At 39.2% G+C, this 19,024-nt stretch overlaps 1 protein-coding gene and 1 long non-coding RNA gene across 3 annotated transcripts in view; one reads left to right on the top strand and one right to left on the bottom strand.

Annotated features, from left to right (window-relative positions):
* tmem178b (transmembrane protein 178B) overlaps nt 1-19,024 on the bottom strand; it is a 137,768-nt gene that overhangs the window by 2,403 nt on the left and 116,341 nt on the right. For both annotated transcript variants that reach the window (XM_044344149.1, XM_044344150.1), the window contains exon 4: nt 3,938-4,075. In XM_044344149.1, coding sequence (XP_044200084.1) covers nt 3,938-4,075 — 138 coding nt within the window. The remainder of the gene's footprint in view (nt 1-3,937; nt 4,076-19,024) is intronic.
* LOC122975626 lies at nt 1,179-10,912 on the top strand. Its single transcript, XR_006400755.1, has 3 exons — nt 1,179-1,259; nt 9,418-9,420; nt 10,902-10,912. It is a non-coding gene; the product is annotated as an uncharacterized LOC122975626 (long non-coding RNA).

Below are 19,024 nucleotides of genomic sequence, written 5' to 3'. Positions count from 1 at the left end.
CGTGACTTCCATCCAACTTCAGCCCACCATTAGTGCCATGGCAACAGAATCTGAAGCTTGCTGATTGATTTCTCACTGCAGTGCTCTCTAGGACTCTGGCTGGCTTCTTGGTAATGCTTTATTTAACAGGTCTGTAATTTTCAAATCATTTCCCAGTAGTTTCCTGAAAAGAATAACACGCAAGCATACAGTAAAACAAAGGGACAATAACATTTCCAATAATAAATTAATAATTAATAAATATTTACTTGGTTTAATATGTGGCAGTTCTTTCAAGAAAATGCCTTCTTACCCTATACTTGGTGCCAAATTACATTTACATGATTTTTTCCAGGAAACTTCCAAGGAAATTATAAATGGTATTTAATTTATGATTAAATAAAGAAAGTTACTGGCTTTTCTCTCACAGTTATTATGACACAGTGTACTTTGACTTTTTTCCAATAAGGCTGAATTTTTTCAGCTCAGTGTCTTGTTGTTTGTACGAATGATTCATTCAGGAGAGTTTCATATCCATTCAAGTGTTTGAAATGATCCGGCAGTCAGTCAGTTAGTCACTGTGATGAAGTCTCTACATAACATTAATAGGACTTTAATTTTAGAGCCCTGGCTACCTAATATAACTCTCACCAACTTTATCATTCTACTATGTCTGTATTGCACTGTGTTGTTGGGGGAGGAATTTGTCTCTGTGTCTCTCAAGTGGTGTCTGTAGAAAGATGTCCCCGCTCTTTATTTCACCATCAAAACACCAACTATGGGCAAAAACCAAGGAGATCAGAAGGACAACATGCAACCTAATGATTAAGACACCACCACATCCCATATTAGGATTCAAACCCCAAAGAGATTAGAGCCCTTCTGTGTTTGTGCTGGTTTACTATTATTACTATTATTATTATTATTATTGTTTTTGTTGTTGTTGTTGTTGTTGTTGTTGTTAGTTTTCTGCCGCATTAGCTCAAATTGCCATGAGGTGGAATGAGCTAAGACATTGAAACTTGGTCCAATAACTGGAAATGATGTGCATGTGCAAGAAATATGCATACAAGTCCAGCTCAGTGTGCTCTACAAAAAAGCCTCTGCACCATAAAATTCCACATGATGGATTTTTTGCTAAGTTACATAATGTGAAAACTGAGATACACAATTCTATGATAAATGAGCAAGATTGGTAGAAAAACATGGCCGCCACCAACCAAAATATCTTTGCAAAGGGCGGGGCTTAGAGAATATTGACCATAACTCATTAACCATTTGTTCAGTCATCATAAATCTTAGTACATCACTTCAATCTGTGATTGGGAACAGAACTACCAAAGCATTTTGAGCCCGACCCATAGGGGGCACCACAAATGCCATAAACGTGTATCTGAAAAATCCGGTGGACAGAATGTCACCAAAATTGGTGTGTATACTCTGGGGGTAAGTATTAACCAAAATCTGAAGTGCGATATTGATCATTGCAAGTGGGCATGGCAGCATTGAAATACTGCAGGCTTTCTGATGATGAAACAAGTGTGTGATTGGTCTCACTCCCTTCAACAGAATTAAACTAACTGAAGTGACTTTGCTCACCTTTGTGAAGCCTGAAACCTGTTTGATGCTGCTTGCAGCTTTAATTTTGACTGATTGAGCTGCTTCCTTCCATTGAGCGCAAAAAGATTTGAACCCGCCAACTGCTGCTTGCGGCTATATTTCTAAACAGAGCTTGCTATATTTTTTGAATCATTTGTCCCCTCTGTCTCATCTAAATTAATCTTTAACTGTGGATTGTGCTCACTAGAAGCAGTTCTAGATGCAGGCTCTAAATGTGGCCTCATTTTGGGCATTATGTGACCCTGCAGGCTGCTTCGCTGTGATTTGGTTGCTGCAGTCTGACCCAACCTATTTCTTGTGCCTTTATTACCAAGCAGCATAATTGACTTTTTAATTGCCTGTTCATTATACAACTGTAGGGCACAGCACTAATCCAAGGCCCATCATAATTGAGTGTGTAGTTGCCTCCTGCCCAGCCAGAGCCATGCAGCACATCAGCGTGTGTGTTTGTGTAGGTGGGTGCAGGGGCTGGATATGCATGCTCATATACTACACTGTCAGTCATCAATCTGAATCCGCACTATAATAACTAATGACAACACAAAAACACACATTGCTGTTCAGTGTTTTCCCTCTGTGTTGACTGGTAGTTTGACTGTATGTGATGGTGGTCATGGCAGGTGGAAGTATTTAAGCTAAATTCACATATGGATAATGGTTTAGCTATCAAATGACTGTTTTGTTATTTTGAGGCATAGTTAAAAGTATAGTTCAACATTTGGGAAATATACAATATGTGTTCACTTTCTGTCTGAGAGTAAATGGAAATGGGCTGCATTTATATGGCACTTTTCTAGTCTACTGGCCACTGAAAATGCTTTGCAATACATGTCAACATTCACCCATTTACACACATTCATACACTGATGGCAGAGGCTGCCATGCAAGGTGGCAACCTGCTCATCAGGAGTGATATAGTGCCTTTTATTCATAGCACTTTACAATGTTTCTAATGCTCACTCACCCACACATAGGGATTCAGTATTTTGCCCAAGGAGACTTCAACATGTGGACTGGAAGAGCCAGGCATTGAACCACCGACCTTCTAATTGGTGGACGACCCGCTCTACCTCCTCAGCTACAACTGCCCCAAACATAACACATGCATAGATTGCTACATTGTTGGCAAGTAGGACTTAGCCACCTGGGGATTCAAACCCTGGACCTTTGTATCCCCAGAGAAAGTGACTTGGGAGACGTGAGATGAGAAGATGTATATCAGTTTCATGCCTGTGTGTTCAGTACAGAGTTGGTATGTGCTTATCGTAGCTTAGCATACATACCGGAAGCAGGGGCTAGCCTGGTTCTGTCCAAAGTTCAAAAATACACCTACCAACACCTTTAAAGCTCACTTGTTTCTTTAATCCACACACGAACAGAAATGTAAAAATAACAATTACTGGTTTAAGCAGTTACACACCATGGCTGTGTCACAGTTCCATACTACAAACTAATTGTATATAGTATGTACAAATAATTACAGTACACCATTTTTTCAGGTACAATAAATCAAATCAATGGGAGAATAGTGTGCATTAGCACACTCAAAAATCCATAGTTTTTTGGTCTGCATTCTGACTGTTTTGACTTAATTTTATACTTATAACGGTTACATCTCTGGCTGAATTCCTGCCAGGGGCCATTGTTGCTCTCTCTACCTCATTTCCTGTCATCTCTACTATCACCATCTAATAAAGGTGTAGTCACTGCACAGAAGTACTGCATGGATGGATTAACTGTTTGTCAAGAAATAGTTTCAGTAAAAAATAGTTCCAACATTTAACTCCCTCATGAAACCACAAACTGTTTTTTCATTTCTGTTTTTGTATTGATTAAAGACACGTGACATATTGTGTAAAAAAGTGAGCTTTAGAGGTGTTTTTGAACTCAGAAACAGAGACAGGCTTGCTGTTTGTCCCTGGTCTCAGTCTTTATGCTAAGCTAGGCTAACCATTTCCTGACTCTAGCTCTGCACTGAACACACAGACATGAGATAGAAAAACTCTTAGCACTATTTGTTTGAAACCATTTCACAGAAAGCTGTTAAAATAACTTCTTCTTGTTGATGTAATTACAGTTACAGTTCTTTTAACAGAAATATATGTGTACAGAAGTAAGATGCTTGGGGCTTGATGGGCTGATTTATGGAAGCCCATTACCACCATAAATCCAACATTACTGGATGAATCATAAAAATTGAAATTCTACAAAACAGAAGTTTCTTAAAAGATTCATGTTTCTTGAATCTTCTTACTTTTTTCCTACAGCATTAGGATGACTGATAAGATGGTGATACTAAAATCATCTCTCAGTGTGTCTGTGTGTTTGTGTGACTCACCTCCCATGAGGAAGAGAAGGCCGGCCACATACTGCATGAGGCCTCGGTCCCAGCAGCAGCCGAGCACGCCGATGATCCAACCGAACAGGATGATGGCCACCGCCATGCCCATGAAACCTGCCGTCATTCGCCGCAAGTCTGAGGAAACACCAGCAGAGAGAGTTTACACATCAGCAGGACAACAAGTATACAACAACCTGAAGGATTCAGGGGAGAACATGACACAAACATGTTCAGTGTGTTCAGCAGTGTCGGTCACAGACACACTAGTTCAGTTCTGATTAAACGTGTAGGGATGATGCATGATGACACAGTGGTGTAGCATTTTAAACATTTCTACAGCCTGTGTCCAATTGACAGAAAACCATGTCCTTATAAGTTTCCAGCATAAGCATCCAGCAGAATTTTTTTTTACACACAGTACATTCTGTTTCAGAGGGGTCAAGGTATCACTGAATTAATATATCAAAACGAACAGAAGTGAGTTTCAACCAGTTTATGTTCCATCTGGTGAATGCACTCCAAAAACTAAGCGCTGGTCACGGCACGTCATAACCACACTCTAAGCTCTAATGATTTTATTATATAACTGACATTTTGACACTTTCTCAAGGCAAGTTCAAAACAAGAGTCAGATAGAGCCTTATACAGTATACACACGGTACCAATCCATAATCAGTTACATCATCAACAAGTTACAGGGGTACACCTGAGTTCATCACAATCACTGAAAACTAGATTAATTTGGAAGAACACATCAATATTTCATTCCATATATATTTTTTGACACCAAGAGACACACCATAAAGATTATACCTTTCAGACTTCCTGAAATATCCAGATGTCCTAATAACCAGCTTAAACAAGACAATCTAAAAGTAAGGGCTACATAGAGATGCTCAATTTTAGCCATTACTAAAAATGTATTGCTAGGGGCCCAAGTTATACAACTGAATCATATAGAGACATACAGTAAGATGTCATACAAACAATCCATCTGTGCTCCACTCATCAACCAGAGCCCTGATGAAAGAGAGCCAAGTTCAGTCTAACCAGACAGCTAATTTGTAACAGTGGAAGTCCACTATTCACATAGGATAACTTTATCAATGATCTAATTACTGCCATCATGGAATGATCACATACATCTTTTACTTGTAAGTATATTTGCAGTGTGTTCCTAAAAAAAGAAGAGTTGGTGACAATTCTCTGTGGGTTTATCACTATGAGCGTCGTATGTACAACATGTGTACATAAATTAAACAGAAACACAACAGAAACATCCAGAATAGCACTGAGTGGATTCCAGAGTACAATCTTTTTGTGATGTGTTGAATTGACCCTTTCTTTTTTTGTGATTTAGGATGTTTATGCAATGGTTAATCTTGTAAGGAACTCCTCAGGATAAAAGACAATACTGGATAATATATAAAAGTATGAGTCCTGAGAGAAGCACTTGCTATGTTTTCGTCTAACGTGCCTCAAGCTGCTTGTTTAAAAACTCAATTTTCTGGCTTATACATCTGGTATGTATAGTTTTGGAGGAAAAACTACTCACTAATGGAGGGCAGGAGAACTCAGAGACTACTTAATGTGTCTTTTGTGTTAAATATTAACTCTAACAGCAGTTTTATAAATGTGATCTATTTGGCAGATGCGACACTGTGAGGGCAAACAGAGAGAAGTGAAAGAATAAGGCCAGGCTCTGCCACAAGGACAGCAGTGTGCACTGCAGGAGGGTAATGACAGTGACAGCGGCTGGCTGCAGAGAGACACAGAATTATGAGGAGGAGGAGAGAAGGAGGAGGAAGTGCTCCAAGCAAACTTCCTACCCCAAGTAGATTAGAATGTCATGGGTGAGCTGCTCTGCCAGGGGGAAGAGGAGGGGGAGGGGGGGGGCTTGGATGGAGGACACCATGTGGTGGGATGAGAAAGGTCAAAACATTTGGCCTGAGAGCATGAATGAAGACTGGGCTCGACATTAAGACTTGTCCTCTTGTCCGGGACAAGTGGATTTTTTTGTAGGGCAAGTGGAAGAGAAATTTATTTGCCTCACTGAACAAGTTAAAAGTCAAAAAAATACTGTGTGTCTTAACGTTATGTGCCACTACTCATTACTCAGTTATTTAGCTTGCTTTCTGTGGTACTATTTCAACCGGGACTCCTGCCCGTTGTTATACCTGCCTCCAGCCAGAGAGTTGTTATTTTCCTTATTTGTTGTCAGTTTCCCTCCTGACAGTTAGTTTGGAGGTTTGTTTGGCTCGTTTGGGAAACTTGGTGCCGCTGTGGAGGAATGCTCTTCACTCGGAGCGGTGACAGCGGGGGTTTAACTGACATAATAATCAATGTAATCAATAAAAAACCCCGTCCTGAGTGTATGTGACTGATACAGAAGTAGCACCAACCAGATCCAACCATCCCTGTCAGAAAGAAAGGTAAGCTGCTTTCCCCTCACATATTGCAACTAGCAACAGCTAGCTGCTGCCTGCTGGGAGCATAGGCTGGGAGACACTCAAACTGCAGCCTTGTATAAAGAAATAAAACACGTAAACATGGACATATACTAACACAGATATAACTCGACCAGGAGACAGCCAACACAGCTCATTTTGGCCTCAGTGAGCCGTGCTGTGCTGTTAAGTTATATATGGGGCACCTTGTCTGGAGACAACTAAAAATAAACTCTAATATTAATTACTATTACACTTTTTCTTTCATTTAAAGAAATAGATTCATAAATTGTCAGTAGTGCTAAATAGTGAGTTAATAGCATACTAATTCTGTCACCTCTGATCTGTAAGCAGTTTGATTGATTGATTGATTTGATTTATTGATTGGGACAGTGTGCAGTTTTAAACATTAAAGATGCACTGCACCGGAGTTAGCTCGAAGCTAATTTGCATCCGTAGTCCCCCACAATCAAAACATACAACAGCACAACAATAAACAGTACAAAGCAAAAAAAACCAAACAAACATCACTACTATCACATGTGTGATATATTGAGTAGATCTATTGGTCATCTGGCTGTTATAATCACAGAATGTGTTATATTTCTTCCTATTCATTTTTTTATTACTATTTTTCTAACTGATATTCTTCTGATTAATATTTGTCTCTTGGTTGTTTGTATTTATGTACATGCACTTGCAGGCTATTTTTTATGGAGATTCTGAACATGATGAGGTTACATATGTTCACCTCCATGCTATTTTTATTGTGTGTTTGTAAATCAGGTGATCACTATCTGGTTGTTGCAATCACATAATGTGATGGATGGCTTAAATTGTCTTAAATTTCATTATTATTTTTTTTTCTTATTAATACTTATTTTTTGATGATGCCTGTTTGGATGATTTATAGCAGCTGGTTGTAATCACCTAACCTGACGCGCCAGATGGTTTATTACACAGAACCATCTGTGAAGTCATCCATGGAAAGTGTTTGGAAAAGGGCAGGGCAAAAAATACTTGGCAGGTGATTGGACGAACCATCTGTCTATCACTGTTTATCACCATCTTACTTTGCAAGGCAGCTGAATTCGCAATGTTGGTTCAGATACAAGCGCATAACTTGAAGCCATTAATCATTTTGTTTTTCTTCATATGAAGTTTCATATAAAGAGAGATATCCACTGAACTTGTCATGAATTGAGCTGACACTAAGGGCAGCAGAAAAGGAAAGTAAGATAGCAATGCTAAGTTAACTACAACTTGACATAACTAAAGCGTTGACGTTGCATAAGTGTCAGAATTTTAAAATGTATGTGGAGTCAGCAGTGCTGTTAGCATTTGCTTTTTGTATGCATTAAGCAAGTCTGTGTGGCGTCAGATAACATAACGTTATGCCAGTCCTAATGAAGCTATTAATGTTAGCCTTGAATCAGAATCTCACATCAGTCATAGTAACGTTAAATAAATTACATTTGTCAGTTGACCTGTTACATGTTTAAGCTCCTATTCTGTCCTGCAAATATTAAATAAAAGGCTGTGGCAAGTTGTGACCTGAGAAAGACTTTGAGTGACAGCTAGTATGCTAGTGTTAATAAGTTTAGCCAGTTAGCTTGATGAGTTACTAATACTATTAATTAAAGAAACATTAGACCGCCCAGCTGCTCTTATTTACTGCTAGTAAATACATTACCGGTAACCTGCCGCCTACCAACTGAGTTAGTGTTGGTGTGTATGTTCTTCGACTTTGCAGCAGCAACAACTAGCAATAACAACAAAATAGCAATATAGCAGCACAGTAACAGCATTATAGCATTTAAAAAAGAAACACAATGCAGTAAGATTTACAGTGTGGTAGTGATATGTATAGTGTAGTGTGTATAAACTGCTGTGTGACTGTGTGTGTGTGTGTAGGCAATTAGTGTTCATTTTTCATAAGCCTGGTTGTCTGGTGGAAAAACCTGTCTCAGAGCCTGCTGATCCGGGCTTTGAGGCCGTGGTACCGTTTACCAGACGGCAGAAGCTGAAACAATCCGTAGTTGGGGTTAGAAACACAGTCGTAATACACTTGGAAATTAATAGAACACCTCAAAATATATATGTTTTAATGTAATGTTAGTATATCAATGTGTCACAAATTTATTGATAAAAAAAGTATTTTAATCATGATAATTATTTGAACTTTGCATCCACCAGCCTCTTCCTGAGTTGTTTTGCATGACTGGCATGGTTTTCCCAGGCACAGCCTTCACATATGGCCTGCATGGTTATTGGAAGGTTCTGGGCCTCAACATCCCCATGGTCATACCCAGCCTCACCACCCTGCAGGAGGGTGTTCTCAGCCAGGGGAAAGCCAAGCGGAGTTTAAGGAACTGTTTCTGGGTGCTACACATTGAGTTTACGCTTGCCATATGAAATGTGCTATATAAATAAATTTGACTTGACTTGACTTGACTTGACACTGCATGACTGAGACCTACTATCTGTTTACCAGGTGTGTGCACTAGCTCACTCATTATATAGATCAGTGGCTAAACCGCACTGTCACATTGGAATTATTGAATGACATAGGGCTAGGTAGAGAGAGTGTGATGAAAACTGGAGGAAACTCTGATCATATCAACACAATGCACCTCAGAAGCGCTGTGTAAGCATTTCGGATTGTACTCCATCAATGGCAAAATTATCGATAAAGATAAGGCTGTTTGTCGACTTTGTATGAAGCAACTACTTTACAGTAACATTACCACAACAACAAATGGAGTCACCTGTTAGCTTCTCACCCAAGCAAGGCTAAAGAATCAGAGCAGCAGCAGCTACACAACCTCGCCTAACTTCCTATTTTTTGCCTATAAATTACATAATGCTAATGTTCTACATAATTTGAACGAATTCCATAGCACTGTGAATTCATTCAAACTTTATTTTGGGAAAAAGTAACAGCCCATGTGCGTATGCTGCACGGGAGATGGACCCACTTTTCTGCTGCTCTCTTCTTTTAAGCTTCAAGTCATTTTTCTCCCAAGAAAGTGGGTGATTTTCAATCTGCCATATGAACTTGAGACTTTTTTTTAGCATGCAGATTCACATCTGTATGTTAATACTGATTATGTATTAGCTTATTTGTTTGTTACTGGAAGGAATTTAGCTCCTGTTTTTGAATTTAGCCCCTATTTCCATGGCCAAGGAAAGTTCAATCAATATTAATAGAGGTGGGGGACTCAAGTCGCATGACTGGATGCGAGTCACAAATTTGAGGACTTGCGACTTGCTTGACTAACACTGATAACACTTGACTTGACTTTGACTTGAGGCAGATGACTCGAAAAGACTTGACAGTTTTTATTTAGCCGAATCGCCTATTTGCATTATTGTAGATACTGACCATGAAAACTTTTTGAGACCGTGTCTAGCAGGACCTAGAAAACGATGCAAGACAGGATTGAGCTGAAAGCTTGTTGAAAGCATTTTCCCATACCTGTGCTGATTTTCTCTTGAGCTTAATATTACCAGACCGTTTCTGATTTAGACAAGAAAGCTTATGAATTGACAGCTTTTCATGACAGAGCTTCATTATTCTGTTCATGATCCCTCACTAGTTCAAAGTCAATGTAACTCAACCACAGCAGAATGGTCTCTCCTTCTCTCTAATCAACTGTGTGACAAATGCAATCCTTCAAGATCATGCAAACAAGATGATATTTTTCCTTGATGATGCTTGACGTTTGAACAATTTCAGTGTTCTAAATTAATGGATGTATTAGTCTATACAATCCACAGCAGAAAAAAAGAATTAACAGATAGAATACTGTTTCGTTGTGCAAGCGCCAAATGCGGGTAGATTTTCCATTTGGTGAGTAAATATACCAAAATAGTCATGTGTTGCAGGCAGAGACTCAGGCCGATGCTGAGCTGTAGTATAACTGGCAGTGCTTTATTTGCACACTTTACAACCACAACAAAGCAGTATATGTAGCTTACAGTCCACCAGCATATTTTTGCTGCTGTTAAAACCCACTCGCTTTGTGCTAACTACTGTAACTGTAGGAAGTTCCTCTTCTTCTACTACTTCTGCTTCAAAACTCTCACCTTACTCAAAGGCACAACCTGGTGGCAGAAATCATACAACATATCCACAAACATTCATACTGCATAAAATACAAAATTATGAACACTAGATCCTGGAAAACATGTTAGATCAGATTATTTATTTTTATTTACTTAGTTAATTAATTTAAAGTTAATCAACCTGCATAATGTTCTTTAGTATTATGTTGACATTCCAAATTGTAGTTGATTTAATGAAATGGATTGAATAATCCTATGAATTTACCAAAGATTACTGTATGAAAACAAGAGCCTTCATTTAAAGTAGGTCATTTTAAGGTATTTCTGCAGTCTTTTTGATTTTTTATGCAGATTTATACATTCGTTTAACATTCTAGCGATGTTTTATGACATTTTATTTTTATTTTACAATGGTTGGACTGTAAAAATGCAGACAATGTCGAAAGTAAATAAAAGTATTTTTAAAATAAATCTGTTTAGAATAGCTAAAAGTTTTTTACTGTTATTTGACGGTAAGTGTTTTTTTACGATTTTTTTTTTTTTTTTTTTTTTTTACAGTGCATAAAATTGAAGCTGACCTGCTGCTTCCATCTGTGCACAACCTGATACCCTGTAATGATGCCCTACAGGTTTCACTTGGTTTGACTCAGAGGAGGTTTGCACATCTATGTTGACTGCCCTGTTTAAAACCCCTATATGTAGGCTTATGTGAACATTCATTGGTATCACTCTGCGTTGCCTATTGTTACATACAATCTAAATGAATATGAAAATGATTTGTTGAGGTGAAAACGTTACAAATAGCCATTTTACTAAAATTCATAAATTTAATCATTTATACTGTATCTTGATGCTGTTTGGATGCTTTCAATTTGTTGTTCTTCTGAATTCTCCACTCTGCTTTAAAGCTCAGAAAGATCAGTGTAGCAGGAGCTATCTGCCCTCTGTGACATTATGTGGGCGCACCAGCTGCCAAATGTAACCAGATCTGTTCATGTGACAAACAGGTGATAATACGTGCTATTCTCACTTAATCCTAACACATTATTCATGTATAACATTATAGATGCAAAGAGCAAAGTACTGTAAAGACTGACCTTCCTGCATGTATCAGGCTAATATTCTTTGTTTTTGACAAATGCAGATGTTGATATTAGTGGGTGATTCCATGAGGAAGGAGATCATGTGGAACTGCCTGTAAGGAGGCCTGTCAGTCACATACTGTAACCGCAGTGACCCGTGACCTATACAGTAGGGGTGTGCAAAGGTTAGGTTGTAAAAAATGAAAAGTGAAAAGCAAGAATCACCTTTGGAGTTCTTCCCTACACATCACACGGTGTGCTGTCTCTGTGTTATGGGTGTATAAATAGGTAGAGGTCTGTCTGCAATGAGGTGATGAGTAAAGTTTTAGCTCAGTAGTCAGCACAGTCATCTATGATCTAGCAGACTCCAGTTTGAGACCTGGTGTGGGGACCCCCTTTGTAAGATAGCTTATTAATGAACACTTATTATAACACTTTAATTTTCTAAAATTAAAAGCGTTATAAGAACAAAAGCAGGATTTTAAAGCCTCTTTCCACTTTTATTCTAATACAAATACAAATACAAATAATTTTGCTGCCTCAACAGATACAGATACAAATACAAATACTGGGCCCTCTGCACATCTATACTATACAGTGAGGCACGAGGAGGAACTCGGTGGAAGCTGTCTGACAGCCAGTGACAATGTAGAAATCATGATTCAGCTGACTGAGCATCTGCACTGTTTACACACTCTTCTTCACATTATTATAAGGTTTTGCTTTATAGTCTGCTTTCTTCTAACTGCCATGTCCTTTGCATTAGAAATATCTTATCTTAATATTTTCCCCATAAATTCTGCAATATTCTTCTTTTCCTCAGCAAACCCTGCTGCTGATCCACACACATTTTTTAATTAAATTGATTGAGCACGTTCATGCTCCCCAGAGGTTGAAGGTGTTGACTTTTTTCATTAATTTATTCAACCTTGATTTATACACTGGTGTCTGATAAGAGTAAACGATAAGATAAATCTGTATTTGCTTCATATGTTTGAATAAAAGGCTAAGTGATGACGGTGATGTAGGTCAGGGTGAGTTGTTGCTCTACTTTGACTGATATTTTCCACTCACTCTGCACCCTGACAGTCCTTCTGTCAGGTCAGATCAGCATTCAGCTTGTTCTCTTTGAAGAGCCAGATCCTGCAGGTCACTATGGGACTCCAGGGGCCAGATGCATAAACCTATGTGTAGATTCATGCCTTGTGTGTCAACTGTGTGTATGCACAAAGACAGAAATATGCATATGCATTTTTTTCATCAGATTTATAAAGCCGTGCGTACACATTGTTGTGTTTTATTAATCTCAGTCATTGTGGAACTGGGCGTATGTGCACGAGCCTCATTTCCAATCCCACAGTTATCCATAAATGGATGAAGACCCACTGCTCTGGACTTGCATTTAAAGTGTTGATTGTTCTGTTGTCTTACAAAATTGAGTAAAAGTCATCTTATTGATATTTCTTTTCCCTTGTCTTTATTTGCATATTTGGTATTGAAGTAATCCAAAAGTAATGGAAAGTAATCAAATTACGTCACTTTAATATTGTGATACATGTTTTACCGGTTATTAGTAATTGTATCAGATTACATTTTAAAAGTAACCCTCCCAACCCTGCTCACCACAGTTCAGTGTTAATAATTACCAGTTTATATACAGGAAATAGTGTATGCATGGTTTTTGTTTGTACATGTTGTTTCTGCATCTGGCCCCGGGAGTAACTGTGACCACACAGCATTACTTCCCTTCTCCTGCATGAATACATGTGCCATAATATCCTGCCTGCAGCAAAGACCAGCAGACCTCAACCAACAAGTCTGCTTTTTACCATCTGGGAATATCTCCATACTCTGGCCATCACTTCGTGACCCCGCTGTAGAGACCCTCATCCACACATTTGTTTCATCTCATCTGGATTACTGTAATGGAATCCAGGACTGCCCAATAAAGCCTTGGACATACTCTAGAATGTCCAGATCTCTGCTGCCAGGGTTACCTACAGCATCTCCACTGGCTCCCTGTTAAGTTTCATGTGATATTGTAAGTTCTCCTCCTCACCTACAAATGTTTTCATACCTCTGTGATCTTCTCCACACCTACACCCCCTCTCACACTCTGCACTCCTCAGACAATGGGCTCCTTGCCACTCCTCACACCATGCTGTGCTCTCTGGGATGCAGAGTCTTCAGTGTATCACTGGATATGATCTTTCCCTAAACCTTACCAAACTTTTTTGTGCCTAAACCTTACCAGATCTTAACCATAGCGTTATCACATTATATTTTTTAACAGTGATTTGTAATGGTTTTGGAAAGCACCAGACAAATGATGTCATCCTGTTGGTAGGGGCATCAGATCAGAAAAAGCTTGTATGTGATGTTCTGGAGTCCCTGGACCAATTGTGTATTTTGTTATTAAATTTGGAGGACCTGTTGCTAGAAGTACACTATGGCTAAAAATACAGAATTAATGAAAAATGCATGAGATACAACATGTAAATAAGACACCTTTGGAGCTGTTGTAAGGTGCATTTTTTCCACCTCTGATAGAGGCTAGCAGTTTCCCCGTTCCCAGTCTTTGTGCTAAGCTAGGTAACACACATGAACCTACACTGTTCTATACACACAGAGATGAACATGATGCTGATCTTTTCATCTGACTCTGGGTAAAATGACAAAAAGACACATTTTATGCGTGTTGCATGTGTTGTCTCAAGTTTGTAATCACTCTGCTGAATTTGATGCAGGCAAATTGGAACACGAAATGTGATATACATGCTAAAATCTGCTGTGAGTGGCGGCAGGTGTAGACCGACGAGATGCAAAGGAGGGATGTTAGTGCCACAAGTTTCCAGGGACTGATATCAGCACTTCTCTGACATGCAGACTCACAGTTACACACGCAGAGGAAAGACAAAATGACAGGCGCACTGACTGGACTGTCAGTCAGTGACTGGGAGGCAATCCAGCAGAGGACTTTAACTAAATTCACTTTTTCTGGTCGAACTGTGTGCTGAAAGTCTGTGGATACATATGCTTAGTGGCAGCCGATTACTTTAAACATATAATCACAATACTGACATGGAGTAAATGATTGAGATATCACTTTTGAACAAAAGTATTTTTTTGAGACAAGTGACAGTACGAAGTCATATCATTTAAAAAGAATAGATGTAAGTATCTAGAATATCTTGCATATTATCCATATAGAATTCAAAGTGTACTAGTATAGTCAGGAGCAAAGCAGATATGAGATTCTTTACTTTGGCAAAAAAGTTTAATATTACACACCAAGTATACCAGGCACAGTCTTCTAATTCCCTCTGTAATTGCACAGTCCAAGTTTTTTGGAGATAATTCTGTTGATTGCTTTAGCTTACAATCAACATCGCCTACTTGGGACCATGAACAACCCATTCCACTTGGTGAGTAACTTAGACCTGTGAGTGGGATTTAACACAAGCACTTTTTCTCCTGGTGCAAACTCATTTAGGTTTCTTTTTCTGTTATACAGGAAAAAATCTCCTGGGCTATCTGACCAAGTCAGTTCTGCTGCAAAGGATCCAGTTTTGCTATCATTGTGCCTGGTATTCTATTAGGGCATGATAACACCAAGCATGTTTGGAAAAGTTAAACCCATGATTCATTGGGAGAAGGGCAGATGATTTAGATATTGCAACTTTGTTAACTTTCATTGCTGGACCAAGACATCTCTTCTAAGACAACAAGACTAGGTCAAAACCTAGTATATGTCTGGACCGTTTATGGTCAACATGTGAAACTGTGGCCAATTTGTTACAGGGATATTCATTGGTAGTGCCTATAATATGAATTTCTGGATATTAAATGTTCATCTGCAATTTTTTGAAGTGGTCCCAGTAATATTTGTTGTTAAAGTGTACTGAAATAGCATATCACATGACATGGTTGAGCAACGTTTGAGAAAAAAAAAGGGTATAAATGCAGTTGCAAGGACAATACTTTCCACTCATATCTTGGGATGTTTGATTTGAAAGAGAACAGATTTTAATTTTAATTATAACTATTATAATTATCTGTTAACTCCCCCTGCTCATTCATCTGTTTCTATCTGCGAATGTCTGTAAACATATGGTCTCATCCATGTGTTTACTTTAGCATGTTAGGCAAACAGTCCATCAGATGTATGACTTCATATCTGAGCCATAACGTCTTTCAGAGCCAGCTGTCACCTGCCCAGCACAGCGCTGTTAAACCAGAAACACCATGGCTACACCTTATTTTCATGCAGTCTATGGGCTACACACAGCACGGCACGGCTATGCTAATGATGCTAGCCATGCTAACTAGCTGCTAGCCGCCGTGTAGGCTGGAAAAATTGATCCGTCGTGTCTCTTTGTATCCGCAGGTTATCCACGGGAGCCTCTATCTGAGATGCTTTGGTCAGTAAATGTGTGTTTTATAATTTTGGGACTGCACTTACTCTCAGTCCCACTGATTCATTTTGAAAGAGCAACAGCCAATGGGGAAACACAGGGCTGGGAAAACACTGGGCTGGTCGACTAAAGGTTTAACTTCATCACTCAGTGAGTCAGTGAGAAAGTGAGTTGAGGAGTCAGTGATGGACAGACACTTGGGGCTATACAGCTGGTCTGTGGCCGGTCCAGCCAAAAAAGCCATGGCACAAAACCACCCTTAACTGCTAGCACCACTGTCCAGGCTCGTAAATGACTCTCTAAAAAGTTTGCACAAGTGTTTCCAAAATGTGGGAGTTGTTTGATTGTGACTCTGATGACATGCCTTTCTTAGTCAAACCTGCAAAGCTCCAATAGGCTCAATCTCATATCTCCACCCTAAGTTGAGGTCTATGCATGGGACAGTATCACCTTTGGTGACCTATTGGATCCAGTCCATAACTACCTTTGGTAATGTTACAAAGAACTGCTTCAAAGCCACATGCTCCACTCTGTCCTCAGAGGTGGAGTTCTGTTGTTGCAGCTAGAAACTCCATAGAAATGCTGCAGTCCCTCAGACACAACATGGTGTCTATCAGGTGTAACTTTGAGCAAGTCACAATCGCTTATTTTACCTTGTTTAACCTCATCTCCTCATTGTTCTGTGGTGGGGCTTTTAATGGTTTAATGGTTATGTACATTATGGTTTAAGGTGCTGGCAGACTGTGCCACCAGTTACTTAGTTTAAATAGACTAATTAGAACCTATCCTGATGCTATGCACTATTTTTAAAACAGAGCTGGGTCTTCAGCATAGATGTTGAGAAATTTAGGTCTGTTAATTGGGCTTCAGAATTTGCACTTTTAGCAGATGCAGACTTGTGTTTGAATAGTGGAGACAGGAGTTGGAGGCAGGAAGAACTGTGGGTGAATGAGTACATGTTGGACATTTCAATGTCAGATACACAACCTGTCATCACAGAGGTGGCAGAAGAGTGTGATTTTGAGAGAAAACTATATGTTTGACAGAGTGATAACACCTCCAATTTCACAGAGAAGAGATGTGCAAGCTCAAAAGCAGAAATACAGGTGGAGTACAGTTATTTACTGATAAGAACAACAGGCACAGGCTTATCGTGATCCTCAGATGTAGATCTTTTGATTCATCATACAAGTGCAAAGTAGTTTCAGATAGTTTAACTTACACCTGTGTACCACTTTAGCCTGACTTAAGTCACTTACAGTAGCACATTGATTGAGACATTGGGTGGTGCAGGGGGAAAGCACTCGCCCAGCACAACAGAGACCCAGCTCCAATCACCAGCAGCAGTGCTTTTGGCTTGGCAGGGCACACCATTAAATATATCTGGCAGATTCTTGGTGGGAAGACAGTGAATGTCATGTCCTTGATGCAGCCGAAACAACACTTACTGGTTGGTCTGTCTACACTGTCTGATCTGTACATACCTGCGCTGTTTGGTAGGGTACAGAGCATATTCTATGCCATCTGAGTCTAATAAAACAACTGACTTGTTGCATCTGCATACTGTAACTCCTGTTTATGGGTGACTGAGCAGTCAGGTTTGATGTGGATACCTCATTGAGAGATCAGTTGAAACCGTGATGCACAGTTTGATGCATGTCTCTGCAGCTGTCAGCCTGTCTGTCTTGGTCTGTGGATCCTAGATTCCTCCTTGCTGCCATCAGAATTCAGACAGGGCATAGAGGCCTGTGTGTTGGCTGGAGCTGGGAGCTGACAGATGTCATCCATGCCCTTGCATTTGACTACATTTCACCACCTCTGGAAGTTTGAAAAGTTTGAGTGATGGATATACCCTAGCAAAGGTTATACTGTGTGTTGTGTTAGTATTCTCTATAGAGAGAATTCAGGGAGAGACACAGAGCAATCAGTATCAGTATATCATGCCTTTTGTTGTCCTTCTCATGTCAATCATTTTTCCTGTTTGAGTTGGGTCTTGCATTTTGTTTTTTCATGTTCATAAAAAGATATCAAATCAGATATTACTCACCCTACAACTTTTATTTGCATTCTGCATACAGAAACTTAGAATGTGAGAAATGAGAAATCTTCTAGTTATTGTTTGTTTTAAGTTTAATTTTGTTAAAAAAAAATCAAATTGCATTGAACTATGAACTCTGGTTGAAACAAATTTGGAAAAATGTTCATATGTGAGGATTTGTTGCTTTTCTGTGCTTGTATGATTGTCATTTGAATATCTTGGAGTGTTGGTTAAACAAAACAAGCAATTTGAAGACATCATCTGTCTCACTGTTGTTATGGTCATTTCTCATTATTTTATTGTATTTTATAGACTAAAAAGATAGAAACTTTAATTAATAACAGAAATACTGTAGCAAACTGTGAGTAGACTGTAGACACCAGGGCATTTGGAGTTCAGGTATGTCCTCAATTAGAAACTCAGGCAGTACTGAATTTACAAAGTAGCAGCTCCCTACAGATGCTGGGAAAGCTAGCTGGCTACCTGAGAGAAAAACAAGCCTTAGTGAAAAGCTCCTTTCAGATAACCCTTCAGCGTGAAAACCAAAGCTTCAAAACTTAATTGCTCCTTCACGCCTTGGAGGGAATGTTGTTTACCAGGACAGTGAAGTAGGTACAATTGGATTGCTCCTCTGTTGTCTCAGTGGTGATATAGGTTTGATCTCAGAGCTGACTTTAAAAGGACGTTACACATGTATTTATGCACAGATGCGCTTTGAGCTGACCTCACTATCATCAGCATCAACTGGATGGTATTTGAGATGTGTTGCTGCCTCTTAGGCTCATATTCAAACTATATATACCTTCTTCTCAAGGATTCAAAGACACATATACAGTATATACAGTTGGAGTTATTTTAGATACAAAGATCTGTAAATACATCCGTACATGTTGTACAGTGTAAATGTACAGTGGACAACGCAAGCAACACATGGAAAAACCTTAGCAATAACCTTTGCAACAGAGGCTGTTGCAAACAAAGCATTCACAGCAGGTTGAAGCCCTGGTTCTTGCCTTGCAAGGAGCATTTCTACA

The sequence above is a fragment of the Thunnus albacares genome, chromosome 23 (assembly GCF_914725855.1).
Source record: "Thunnus albacares chromosome 23, fThuAlb1.1, whole genome shotgun sequence".
Classification (NCBI taxonomy): domain Eukaryota; kingdom Metazoa; phylum Chordata; class Actinopteri; order Scombriformes; family Scombridae; genus Thunnus; species Thunnus albacares.
This window is presented reverse-complemented; position numbering and strand designations above follow the sequence as displayed.